Here is a 13,870-nt window from a genome sequence, read left to right as displayed (position 1 = left end):
CACTTGGTTCACCTCATTTGGTTAAATATTGAAATAGTTATGATTTTTTTACTATATGCTGGTCATGGTGAAAGTAAATTTATCCTCCTTTTGATATTTTCACAATTTGATCATCTTAACCAACTTTTTTGGCAATCATGTCTTCTGCAAAGTTGTAGATAATTTCTCAAGGATTCCAAAAATATTTGAATCACCACCATTTGAATTTTTTAGCTTGAGTTATCATTATTTTACCAACACGTAGAAAACCTGAAAATAAAACATATTTAGTAAGACATTTAAATATAAACACACAATACTAAAATAACATAATTTTATAATTTTAATGAAACTTAAATTTTAAAATATAAGTTTTAACATATAATAAATTATTAATTTTAAGTTTCATCAGTTTGCGCAACAAAAGTTTCAAAATTGTTTTTCAAGGGCAAAAACCGAGCACCCTAATCCCATAATGTGTAGAAAATACGAAAAACACGAAATGTCATACATAGGGAGTTTTAAGAAAATTTTATTTTTCAATCTCAAGAGATTGATGATGGCTCTAACTTAGTTGTCAAACAAATAAGCTCTTCAATGGCAAGACAATCTTTAAGCTTCTCTTGAGCACTCCTTGCTAAAAAATTAAGCCAACCACCAACAAGGAAGATCCACCTTACACTTGCACTAGAAAATGTAAGGCATTTTTCTTTGAGAAGGGAATGTTTTTCTTCAACAATTGAAGAACAAAATTTTGAGAGAAAAATGCTCTAAATTTCGGCCATGATGGAGTAGGAGAGAAGGGGAGAAATTTTTTCTTGGTTGTGGAAAAAGTTAAAGTGTGTCCTAAAAGCATGCATGCTTTTTTGACTCAAAAAATTGTCTCCAACCCTTCACCGTCCAAGCATGCATTTTACTTGGTCTTGTAACAATTACAAGGCCCATGGACTTTTCTTTAAATGTCTCAAACACATTTGAGACCATTTAACTTTTACTTGATTTTACTCAAGCCCGCTAATTTAATAAGAACGTCAGAACTCGAGTCTGATAATACCCAACCAATCATGTTTAAAGCCTAGCAGCATCGCTGACATGATTCCCTAGGTATCAAATGATAGTGTCTGTAAAAACCATTCAATTATGGTTAGCGTACAGTATGGTCCCTTCAACTCATATATCCCGACCAATTCGACAACCATTGGTATATCGAGAGTTTTCAATGAATCGATACTATGTGTCATGTCGTAGTTGCATCGATGATGTAATTTATGAACCCCCTTTCATAATTACCACCAACACTCTGATCACAGATTTTATACTACATACCCATAGGATATCCATACCCGAAGGTAAGCGGTGAATCCCCGACTACAATGCATTGACTCCTATATGTTTCGACAAAACACCCACCCTTGCCACCTGATGACGCCATTTGAGTCGGTAAACAAGTCAAAGTGCAATGCTAGCACATGGAGTCTCAATGTTGTCCCGGGTCATAAGGACTAATGGTGTACAACCATAAACTAGGACGTTTTCACTCTATAAGTGATAACCACTTGGAAAGTCTTTTATGTAGGGTTGTTCAGTGCATTCTACCAGGAGCACCTATCTGCATGCTCGGACATCACAATGTCCCCTACCAATGAAATATGGTACTCACATCACAGATACTAGTCTCAAACTCGAGCGGCCTATATCCTTCTTAACGGCGGCTGAATCGACTAGGAACCGTTTAGAATATACAGTATTCCAAATATGAGTTTCATAATACTCATCATATGAGCATCTCATATTCTGTCTACTATTTGTATATTCAAGGACTTTATCTATGCAACTAGCATGGGTATACCGATAAAGATGTTCCAAAACAATAATTTTAAATATTATTAAAATAAAGATTGGTTATACATAGAGTTTCATTGTGAACACTCGGCCAACACTTGGCTCGACGTGCACCTATTCTAACAACGGCTTGAGACCAGGGCTCGGCCAGGGTCTAGTTCAGTCGAGGGTGGAGTCCTAACCACGTTAGGGCTCAAGTGGGGAGGGCTGGGTTCAGCGGCTCGTACAGGAAGCTTGGCTCGGTCTGGGGACTTCGAGCTGGGCTAGGGTGCGTCCTTAGGGTCCTAGGTGAACGGAAAACAGGATGGTCCAAGGGTGGCTCGGTTGGCTAGAGTCTAGGAAGTGTAAACAAGAGTCCTTGTCCATAGAGTAGTTCTCGGCCATGCTCACAGCTGGTGTTGGTGCATCATTTTTGAGTTAGGTTCAGTTTCCTTGGTGGCCTATGGTCCACTAGGGTGCATAATGGTGTTGGTCAGGGTTTTTTCCAGCATGGCTCGGGCGTGGCTCGTGAAAATCAGACCATGGCTCGAGGTAGAAACTTAGAGGTCAAGTTAGGGTTTTAATTGGAAAAATAATTCGAAAAACGGCTCAAGGGGGTCGAGTCATAGTTCTCGAGGGATAAAATAATATAAAAGTCTAAGTTTTAAATTTAGGAATTTTATATTAAAGTTTGGAATTTTCGGTATTTAAAACGCCTTCAAAACGACTAATTACGAATTAATTAAAAAGTCTAGTATTTAGACTAAATAAAATTATGGAAATTTTAATTTAGGCTTAAATAATTATTTGGGACATGCTAGAGTCAATGAAATTAAGAAAAAGTAAAAACGTGAAATTTTATGTCTAGGGGTAAAACGATCATTTTACACCTAATAATTAGAAAACGTCATGGCATTGCTCTGAATGTTGTTTTATATTCTAATATGATTATTTCAAATTTTTATGAATTGTAACATGTTAAATTATAAATTTTTAAATGTCCATGGATTTCGATGATTTAAGGAAGACATTTAAAAGACATGTTGCATGATTGGGTTCAAAAACAAAAATGATATGTTATGCATGATTTTTAGAAAGTAATAAGAATGTAAAACATTGAAGGAAGTGAAGTAATTGTGACTATTGAGGTTATGAGGTTTGAGGTAAGAATGCGAATATCGTGAGGGAAAAGGCCCACAGAGAGCCCATTTATGGGTAAAAGCCCCAGTGGGAGCCCGACGATCGTATTTTCATTCGATAAGGATAGGCCAGGGCTCAGTTGACCAGTGAGAGTGTTGCTGGTGTCCCCCGCCGCCCAGTACTGCGGTTTCATGTAAATGGATCCATCGACTTTTTGAGGTCTGAGGAAAGTCACAATTAACGATCTGAATTCAACAAAGGAAAAGGAAAATGTTATGATCATGATAAAAAGTTTTATGTTATGTTTTGAGAAAAAGGAAAAGATTAAGGTTCATGTTATGCAGGTCATGAAAATGTTATTTTTACGTAATAGTATTTTCATTGGTGCATGTGGTTTTATACGTATTATTTGATAAGAAGATGATGGTATGTTGAGTCTTTAGACTCACTAGGTTTGATGGATGCAGGTAATGATGATGTTAATATTACGGGAGGTTTTGATGGTTGATTTTGCTGGACTGTCGGTGCACATAACCCGAGGACCAGCACTTCTACTTTTCCGCAATCATGACTCATGACTTATGATTACGATTTACGTTAAAAGATTTTTCGGACCATTTACTTATTCTTTTGAGTGGTTTTTGAGAGGGTGTTGCTTTTCACGTTTATTGCTTATTAGGTTTGGTAAAACATTTTACGCTTATATGTTTTGAATATTTCACTTGATTTTTCAAATACTAGTTGGTTGGTTCATTGTTAAAATGGAGCAAAATATTTTATGAAAACATTTTCATGGATTAAAGGGTTCGGCCGTGTCATGTGTTTTTTTTAAAAAAAAATTCTAGTACTTTTTAAGCAAAAGAAGGACAGACGTTACACTGTATACCCACTTCATCCTCTGGGTTGCCCAATGGATCTTGACTTTACACTACTTTGATACCCTGGCCAATCAACTGCGTAATGCCATTGACTACCACATTAAGATTAGAATCAACAAAATCGTCAGTCATATAATGCACAGACAACAGCTCCTCTGTGGTGGGAATAATCATCTCCGAAATATCATATGTTATTCATTAACATTAAACATGAAAATTAGTTAAAAGTAACTAAAAATATATTAGATAATACAAAAGTAAATAAAATGAATTTTTTGTATTTACTTTAGTATATACATTTTAAATGCTTTATTCACATCATCAATGGAAGAAGAATGGTTCTTACTTCATTTCTTAGTCAACCAATGACACATTCGAGGTATCGGTACATTGGGACCTTTCCGACGTCTAGCAAACACTTCAGCAATTGTTGGAAAATATTCATACACTAAAATCTAGCAAAAAAAAGAGTTAAACACATTTATTAGTATGATATAAAAAAACAACAATATTTCATAAAATGAACAATATTTAGTTACCTGTAAAAGATGAATAAATCCACTTATATAGAAACTACCGCACCCACTGAAATCTGGATCATTCCCACGACATGCGACCAAATTTTCATAGCTTCTATACTTAGTTTCGAGATCTTTTCTTAGTCCATAAAGTACTTCCTCAAAAGCTATTCTACCCCATTGATAGTTAATAAAACTATCAAATTTATTAACTAATCTAATCCATTCTTAGTCCAATGAATCATTTTTATCTTTTCTTTGTCGATCCAATACACCTGCCACGAAAAAAAGACTAACCAATTTCAACTTCTCCACGTCTATCTCTTCACCTAAGTCATTCTCATAATCATTCATTCTAACTATGAAATCCCCCAAACATATATTGCTTCTTCCACCAAAATGTCCCCACCTAAATTCATCTTCATCAAGTATAACAGGATAAAATTTTGAACAATTTAGGCATGTGAGTAAACAATACTCTAATAATGAAAACCGTAAAGGTTGTTTACGATATACCATTCAAAATTCATCACATCCACTGTCATAAGTCTGTCTACTCCTCAAAAACATAACAATTCATTCGAATTATTATAATCTTTAGCACATATAATTAAATTACCAAATTGTGTATGCTGGACCAGGTATTCTATTTCTTTCTCATTCAAAAATGATATTATCTTCTTACAAATCTCAACATATTTTGATCCTAAAGTTAACTTACATTCAAATAATTGATCCCTTCCAAGTTTAGAGGGGAAGTAAACCTGCAATAAACAAAATCGCTGTTACTTGTCAAAATGTAAAATTAAATAATGTTAATGTAAAAATTTGGTTCAAGTCACTGAGATTTGGGTGGAATAACAGTTGACTCGACCCAAATCTCGTCCCTCAACCCAAACATCAAGCCCTCGACCCACCTGTGGGTCGAGCTCTTTGTTTGAGTCGAGCTCTTCACACCTCGACCCACTATTCTGGGTCGAGGTGGTCGAGCTAGTTGCGACCAAAAATTGAATTTTTTGTCGCGATTTGTGTGTGTGTTGTGCAAATCGACGATAGGTAACTGGTAGAATAAGAATCAACAAATAGATCTATAACATCTTAATCGAATTTATGAGTCGAGCTCGACCCAACCAAATGGTAAAATTCAAAATAAAAAGTTGATTTCCTACCACTACGTGATTCTCTCGTTGAATTTCTTGTAGACCAATATGTTGTAGACTCATTGTTAGTGAGAAATCAAAAAGATTTGAATGGATGCTAAGGAGGATTGAGAATAACGATAAGAAGATATTGAAAAGATTGGAAATGAATGGAGTGAAATGTGGATTGGGTTAAATTGGGTTTGGTTGGGTAGGGTAGTGTAAATTTTTTATTTAATTAAATTTTTAATTTTATGATATTCCCCCTTTTAATAAACACTTCCATAAATCCCATTTTCCTCATTTTGCCCCCTTTCATTGAATAAACGCTTCCAACACTCACGATTTCCTTTTTCGCTGAAATTCTGTACCTTTTTGGCGTGAGAGATGTGGAAAGACGACATTGAATCGGCCAGTCGGCCGCTGTATCCGATGATGTTGGAAAGCCCAGAGCTTCGGTGGTCGTTTATCCGCAAAATATACGGAATTGTCAGTATTCAGTTATTCCTCACGATCGTTGTGGCCTCTGTTGTTGTCACTGTGCACCCAATATCTCATTTCTTTGCAACCACTAGGGTTGGTTTGGCAATTTATATTGTTCTCATCATCGCCCCTTTTATTGGTATAATTTCTCTTCCTTGTATTCTTGTGTGTAAATTAAGAAACCCGAAATTTGCCCTCCTCCTTTGTTATCTGCTGTGGGTTATGTTTTGACTGGTGGGTTTGTTTGTATGGATTGCAGTTTTGTGCCCTTTGCATAGCTATTATAAGAGGCATCCTCTGAACTACTTCCTACTTGGGTTGTTCACGGTGACTCTTGCATTTCCGGTGGGGTTGACTTGTGCCTACACCAGCGGTAAGCTATTCTATGCATTTTTCTTGTTTTGTTTGTTCGAGCTTCTGAATGATGATATAGTTTCGTATTACTATATGCCGAGGCTTGCGGTGATGATTAACTGACATTGGTATCACGATAGGACAGAGATTGGTAATAGATGAGAAGATTTATCTTCTGAACCATCTTGTCGAAGCCAAAACTTTTAATATGTAATAATTATTAAACTTAAAGCCAGAATCTCATCGAGTCATCGTAGATCAATCCAAATATGATGATTGGTTTTGTTAAATGGTTACTTGTACTTGTAAGGCACGAGTTAAAAGATATTTAAATAAATTGAATAACCTTTTGTGTTTCACCTCATATATAAATTGGAGATAAGGATTGCCTTTAGATACGCAGAGATGGGAGCTCCGAGTTTACCATTTTGTGTTAAGATTGCTACCCGCCACATTTTGTTATGGAATGGGTTGAGAATCAATATTCAATAGTGCCAGAGTAAATGATGTGGATGCTTGGCCATTATTATATGGTCACGGATCCTGGATATGGAGGATGTGGATGGACATCTGCTTTATGACTATGCTGTGGATATGGAGGATGTAGATGGACGTCTGTTTTATGGATATGCTGGATATAAATAGTTATCCTTGCATAGAAGACTACCTATGTGGCAAGTTTGCTCTTCAAGCACAACAATACGTAAGCATTACATGTATATGCCCTATTTATAGGCGAACACGGTGTGTGTAATTGATACATATTTACCTTTTTCTGTGAAAAATTTGTTTATCATTCAATCTATCTTGATCTGCTGGTAATAATTGGGGGTGAATAATAGTGCGGGAGAAGTTGAAGGGACAGAGAAATAGAAGGGAAGAAGGTGTTTGAAATCATTTTACATTTTGAATGTAGCATCCATGCCTCAGTTTAAGCTAGATTTTTTGTGTTAATCTTGCTGATTTTGGTAAACCAGCCGCTTCTCTAAATGATGATTAACTGACCCTTGAAAGTCCGCACAATTGGAATTGATGGCAGGGAAAGTTATTTTGGAAGCAGTTATTTTAACAGCGGTTGTGGTTATCAGTCTTACATTGTACACATTCTGGGCTGCAAGGAGAGGTCAAGATTTCAACTTCCTAGGACCTTTTCTGTTCGGTGCTATTATTGTACTTTTGCTGTTTTCAGTGATTCAGGTTTGTGGATCTACAATTTCTGTCTTGTTTAAGTGCTCAGATAGTAATAAGCTGATATTTGATAAATAGAGTAGAAAAATATTGATTTTCAAAGAATTTCTTATCTTGCAGATTTTCTTCCCTCTGGGTAAGATAAGCGTGATGATCTATGGTGGCCTGGCATCAATCATCTTCTGTGGTTACATAATTTATGACACTGATAATCTGATCAAACGATATAAATATGATGAGTACATCTGGGCGGCTGTTGCACTCTATCTAGATGTCATAAACCTCTTTCTATCTTTGTTGAACATTCTCAGAGCCGCAGATAGGCAGTAAAACTATGCATGTTTGTTTGTCTACTTAGTTATTTTCTTCTTGGATATTTGATATGGTATGTAAAATGGATGTTATCTACAGTCATTGGTATTGAAACACTGGTGCCTCATTTATTTGTTCATGGGCCAGTTGCATCGTGTGCTTCGAATAAATAACTGTATGAATATGATTTTTGCTACCCTTTCCCTATCTGTATTCTTATAATTGAGCACTTTTTACTCTACCGTTTGTTGTGTGAAGCTGTGTATTATTCATGCACCATTGCATTGCCGTGTATCCTGGCGAATTATTCCTGTAAGATATCGTTGGTTCTCGCCTCTTGATTAGTTGCTGCATAAAGCACGTCCTCTAGGCTTCTTCGTTTGTGGTTATTTGTTTGTCAGTAAATTGGTGCATGGTGTACCCAATTCTTCATAGCTGATAAGCATTTCTTTGGCAGTGGCATCTCTATCTCTGTCCACCTCTCTTAATCTTATTCCTTAATTTTTGCTTAAAAAATGTTAATTGCTATTTTTTATTTATGGGGGGGCTATTGACTTGCGTGCCTGCGGACTCCACTCTGAGATGAGTCGTTGGTGAAACTGCTTCGTTATTAGATTTTACATATTTTTACGGAGACTTCATATATGAATTCATCTGGGTGTCTGTATCCCTTTATTTAGATGCCATCAACCTATTACTTCATATATGTTACTTGAAGCCCTTATCGTGCCGTGAGCGTTGTGTACTTTTGCATGAGAAGTAATTTTCTGTAATATATTTGTCACTACAGTAGTAATTCATGCAGAGTAATGTTAGAGTAGATGTCCTACAAGCCAACAGTTGGCTAGGAATTTATTGACTCAAGTTGTAATAAACAATCTTTATTTTAATATAATTTAACTTTTAATGGTTTCGTTTCACTTTATCTGTATACTCATACGATCAGCATAGATAAAGTCCTTTATTATGCTTTAATACAAATGAATCGTAATTCGATGTTGAAACTTATTTGTAAACACTGCATATTCTAAATTCGTTCCTAGTCGATTTAGCCGCCTAAAACATGAATAAAGGTCGCTTGAGCTCGAGACTAGCATTTGTGATGTTGTGTACCGCGTTTCTTGGTAAGGGCATAGAGATGTCCAAACATGCAGATGGGTAGTCATATGATAATTATATCGAACGACCCTCCCTCGAACTTTCCAAGTGGTTATCATTCATCGAGAGGATAAGTTCGTGGTTATGATTGTACACTATTAGTGCGTACGACCCGGGGCAACACTGAGGCTCTATATATTAGAGCTGTGCTTTGACTCGTTTACCGGCTCTAAGAAAGTCATCAGGTGGCGAGATTGGGTACAATTGCGACACATATAGGCGCCATTGTATTGTAGTCGGGGATTCACCGCTTACCTACGGGTGTGGATATCCTATGTGATCTGATGAAATAATAGTGCGTGGAATCTCTGGCCAGAGTATGAGATGTACGTTGGAGAAGGAGTTCTCCAATAGTACATGCGATGCTACTATTATATGTGGCACATAGTTATCGAATTGATATGCAACCCTCGATGAACCAATGGTTGCAGATTCGATCGGGATATATGAGATGAAGGGACCGTACTGTACGCTAATTATAATCGACTGGTTCTTGCAGGTACTGTCAGTGATACCTAGGGTATCATGGGGCGATGCTACTAGACGTTCTTACCATGATCTGATGGGTGCAATTAGAAATGAGTTCTGACATTCTTGATCAAGGTGTTGATGAAAAGAATAGGGTTAACTAGGGTAAGCCCGAATAAAAGATTATGTCCTGAATCACAAAGAGTTGTGAACAGACGGCTAGCTGTGTCCCTGAATCATTGAGGGTCACACAAGTACTGAATTATCTTGTTCTCGTTGAGATAATAAATTCAAGGAGTTGAATTTATAGAAAACATTGAGTTAATAAATTCAATGAGTTGAATTTATAAGAAATAAGTTTGAAATGATCAATCGATAAGCTTATAAATAAAGTTTATAAAAGCTTATAGAAATTTTGAGAGCTTGACTGCTAAAGACAGTCAAAGGGAGTGCACCAGCCTTATTTAGACTTTAGTGATCTCGAAATTAAAGTGTGCATCATAATAACAAATAAGTTGAAATTGTCACATCGAAGATGTTGGATCGTCGATCGGGATTATGATGATATTAATATAATGGAAGCATGGATCATGGGCTTGTAAAAGTATAAGCCCACCATGCTAATTTATTAAAGTTTAAATTGGCTTTGATAATTAAATTCATTAAATTTTTATAAAATATGGTATTGATTTATGCAATATGAAAATATTCATGATACCATAATTTTAAAAACCTGCACACAAAACAAAATAATATTAATGCATGATATTCTCAAAATATATGTATTAACATTCGAGATTGTATTTAATATGGCATGGATTTAGAATATTTAGTTATCTTAATTAATTGGATTAATTAAGTAAAAAGAAAGGTTAGAAATGTAATTAGAATATTTTTATTATTCTAATGGAATGCATTTGAGAAAGATTTTTGGAAATCGAGATTGGTGTGCAATAAGAATATTTCATTAACTTAATTAATTCAATTAATTAAGTTAATGAATTATTAGTATTAAAATAAAGATTTTCTTATCCTTAAGATGGGGGCATGCATTCGGTGGAGAATTGGATTCTCATCAACAGGGCTGCATCCGAAAAACCAAGAGAAAAAAAAAGTAGGAAACTTTCGGCTCTTCCATGGAGCTCTCGAAAAATCCCTTCTCAAAACAAGAAAATTTTGACCACTCCAAGTTTGAGAGTTGTGCCGATTTTTAGTGTTTTATCTCAACGCAAAATATCTTCAAAAATTACTAGTGCAATTTTAAATAGGAATAAATATTCCAGTCGTGGACCGGATTAGGAGTTCTTGAAGAAATTTCGTAGAGAATTTCAACAAGATCTACGTCCGCTAATTCCGGAGTAGTTAGAGCCAAGTGAAATTAATCACTAAAGGTATATTACTAAACATCCTATGTATGTTTATTTATTAAAACCATACGAGTGTCTAAATATATTTTGATTGTCAAAATAAAATAAAAATTTTAAAACTTCCGCTGCGTTTTGGGCACGAGAAAACCGAGATCCAACAGTGTTATCAGAGCCAAGGTTTTTCTTAATCGTATGGTTTTGATATTGAATAATTTGTTTCTAACCACACAAGAAAATTTTTCAGAAAAATGTAGCACTATAAAATTATTATTTTTTAGAAATCAAAAAAAAAATTTTTGAATCTGCCCGGAACTGTTCCGGGCAGTCCGTGCGCGCAAGCGGCGTCGTGGACGCCAGCGCGCGCGGTGTCGGATGCCATCACACAGCGCGCGCGGCGTCCGCGCAAGCTGCGCCTGCCTGCACACGCCTGTGCGCGCAGGGTGCCCGATACGATCGGGCAGCGGGCGGGCGGCGCAGGCAGCTTCCCGGCAGTGTCTCGGGCACCGTGCTGGATAATGGGCCTGAATTGTTTGGGCCTAGGGTGAGATTTTTTGATATTTCAAACTTTTGGGAAAAATTGATATTTTTAAAAATTGATTCAATTTTTCTTTTGGAAAATTAATAATTTTCTTGTAAAATAAATAATTTGAACATGATTTTAATTATTTATTTTAAAAATAAGTTTTACAATAAATCAATTATTATTGATTTAATTGGAAATTAAATAAAAGTGTTTATTTAATTTATTAAATTCTTTAATAATTGTGGTGGTTAGTGATGAAATTATTAGATATATGATTTATCAGTTAATTAAATTTGTTTAATTAATTGATGTTAACATTTGATATTAAATGCATGAAGGATGATCGAGAGCCTTGACCAATGTGTTAGGTGTATGTTAGGATATTTTACTATTTTATTCATTTTGTTAATATTTGATATTATTAAAGTGAGTTTGGTTTATGTCTCATTCCCACCCCATGAGATGTATCTCTTATGTGCCATAGCTATTTAAATGTAATTATTAGAAATAGTGGGAGATCAAGACTGGAAGATGGTGAGCCCGATTCACAGGATGAAGACATGTAAAATATTGGAAGCTCTTGTAATAGTTGCATTTTCATCCCTGCATTCACCTAGGTTTTGGACTTGAATCCATGTCTGGCTCACATGGATCTAATAGTGTTGGCGATCGATCATCCTTATTTATAGTTGAATGTCATATTATGATATATTTACGATATATAGTAGTATGCATGTATGTATATTATTAGATAATATAGTGTCATGAATCCGGCAAACATACAAACTCGTGGCACGCGATTTTTAAATTAAAATGATGAGACAATTTTAAAATTAAAATCCCTCAGTTTGAATATGATTCAAATTTTATATCAAACCGTAAAAGTAAAACTTAAAAGAGTTTAATTTTTGTTTAATTTTTCCTTGCCTTCCATCAACCGTGGTTGCATGTTGATTGCTACCCGCGGACAGTGTCTGGCTCATATTATTGAGGAGGCCTGGACGCCGGAAAGCTGTGACTTCCACTGGACATATGATATGAATTGAGTGGAATTCCCATGACTTCGGCTCATATTATTGGGGGAACTCATGACGACCGTCCACTACAATTCAATATTGATTGGTCGGTTTGACACACGAAAATAAACGGCGTCATATTATTGGGTCCTTATTAAACGTGAGACAAAACATGCGGAGGTTGCATAGGGATGCAATTGGATTCTACATTTTAGAAATTATAATTGGCTGATATTATTCGGGATTATAATTGGCTAACTGGACTCTACGTGCCTACTAAGGAAATACGATTTCCCTTTTTCATCAGATGGTGGTGGAAATGTCAAAATAGTGGGAGGGAGATTTATAAAATAAAATCCATATTTTATATCTTAAAATTATTTTAAAATAATCAGCAACAATTATTCTGTTTCCATATCAGTATATTTTCGATTTCGTCACGTAATACATTTTTGTTATTAACAAGCTAACCGAACCAAACTTTCAAGACTGGTTGAGAAATTGTTCTGAATTCGGAGAAAATGCATACACATTAATTTCAGTCCTGTTGAACTGACAAAGCATGCAAGATGGTAGGACCATAGTATGCAAGCTAAAGTGTAACATGCTTGCTTTTATGTCAAATGAACTGTAGGGACAGTTTGAGGAAATGTTGAATGCTGCTGACATTCGAATGCACTTGCAAGAGTTGCATGGTGCATGAAACTCATACAATGATGCACACCACTTTCAATAAGTTCATGACTACACGTATGCAAGATGGGGCTTTGGCCCATGAGCGTGGTATACGTATGACTGGGCTTATGGAGAATTTGGTGGGCCTGGAATATGTGATTCCTAACGAGTTACTAGATAACATCAATTTTTTGTCTCTCTCTTCCTCATATAACAGGGTTATGGTGAACTTCAATTTGAATAAGATAGATGATAGCCTTGAAGAGCTAGTCAATACGCTTATGACTTATGAGATCACCATAAAAGAGAAAAATGTTGTTTTTGCTAATGGGCCGCTCGTCAGACGAAACCTGGCCCACAAGATAAGGGCAAGAAATGTTCTGCCCCTCACAAAAAAAAAAAAAAAAAAATCAAATAAGAGGCAAACTCTGAAAGACACTTAAAGGGTCTACAAGGCCCGATAAGTCAGAACATAGGTATTTAACTGCAAGAAGTCCGGACATAAGAAATTATATGCGCTAGAAATGTTATGGAAATGATAAGTTAATGTCCAAGTAAACAAGATTTCAACAACAAACAAAAGAAAGTTAGATGATTCAAATCCTGCACAAATATGGCACGCTAGACTAGGTCACAATTCCCAAAGAAGGATGCACAAACTGGTGGGAGAATGCATGTTTGACTTGTCAGACATAAATTCTTTTCCTACTTGTTAGTCCTGTCTAAAAAGAAAAATGACAAAGACTCAATTCGATGGAAACGTGGAACGTGCGCAAGGTCTACTGGATTTGATCCACACAGACGTTTGTGGTCCGCTAAGTGTTAGCACAATATATGGGCAATCCTACTTC

General features: G+C 35.8%; 1 protein-coding gene across 1 annotated transcript; it reads left to right on the top strand.

Moving 5' to 3' along the window:
• Positions 1 to 5,774: 5,774 nt before the first annotated feature.
• On the top strand, positions 5,775 to 8,008 carry LOC140985511 (protein LIFEGUARD 2-like). The gene is made up of 4 exons (XM_073453340.1): positions 5,775 to 6,097; positions 6,218 to 6,331; positions 7,352 to 7,509; positions 7,621 to 8,008. The coding sequence occupies exons 1-4, from the start codon at positions 5,863 to 5,865 to the stop codon at positions 7,828 to 7,830; spliced, it is 717 nt and encodes a 238-aa protein (XP_073309441.1). The 5' UTR covers positions 5,775 to 5,862; the 3' UTR covers positions 7,831 to 8,008.
• The last annotated feature ends 5,862 nt before the right edge of the window (positions 8,009 to 13,870 follow it).

The sequence above is a fragment of the Primulina huaijiensis genome, chromosome 10 (genome assembly GCF_012295235.1).
Source record: "Primulina huaijiensis isolate GDHJ02 chromosome 10, ASM1229523v2, whole genome shotgun sequence".
Lineage (NCBI taxonomy): Eukaryota > Viridiplantae > Streptophyta > Magnoliopsida > Lamiales > Gesneriaceae > Primulina > Primulina huaijiensis.
The sequence above is the reverse complement of the archived record's forward strand: the minus strand, read 5'-3'. Positions and strand labels throughout refer to the sequence as shown.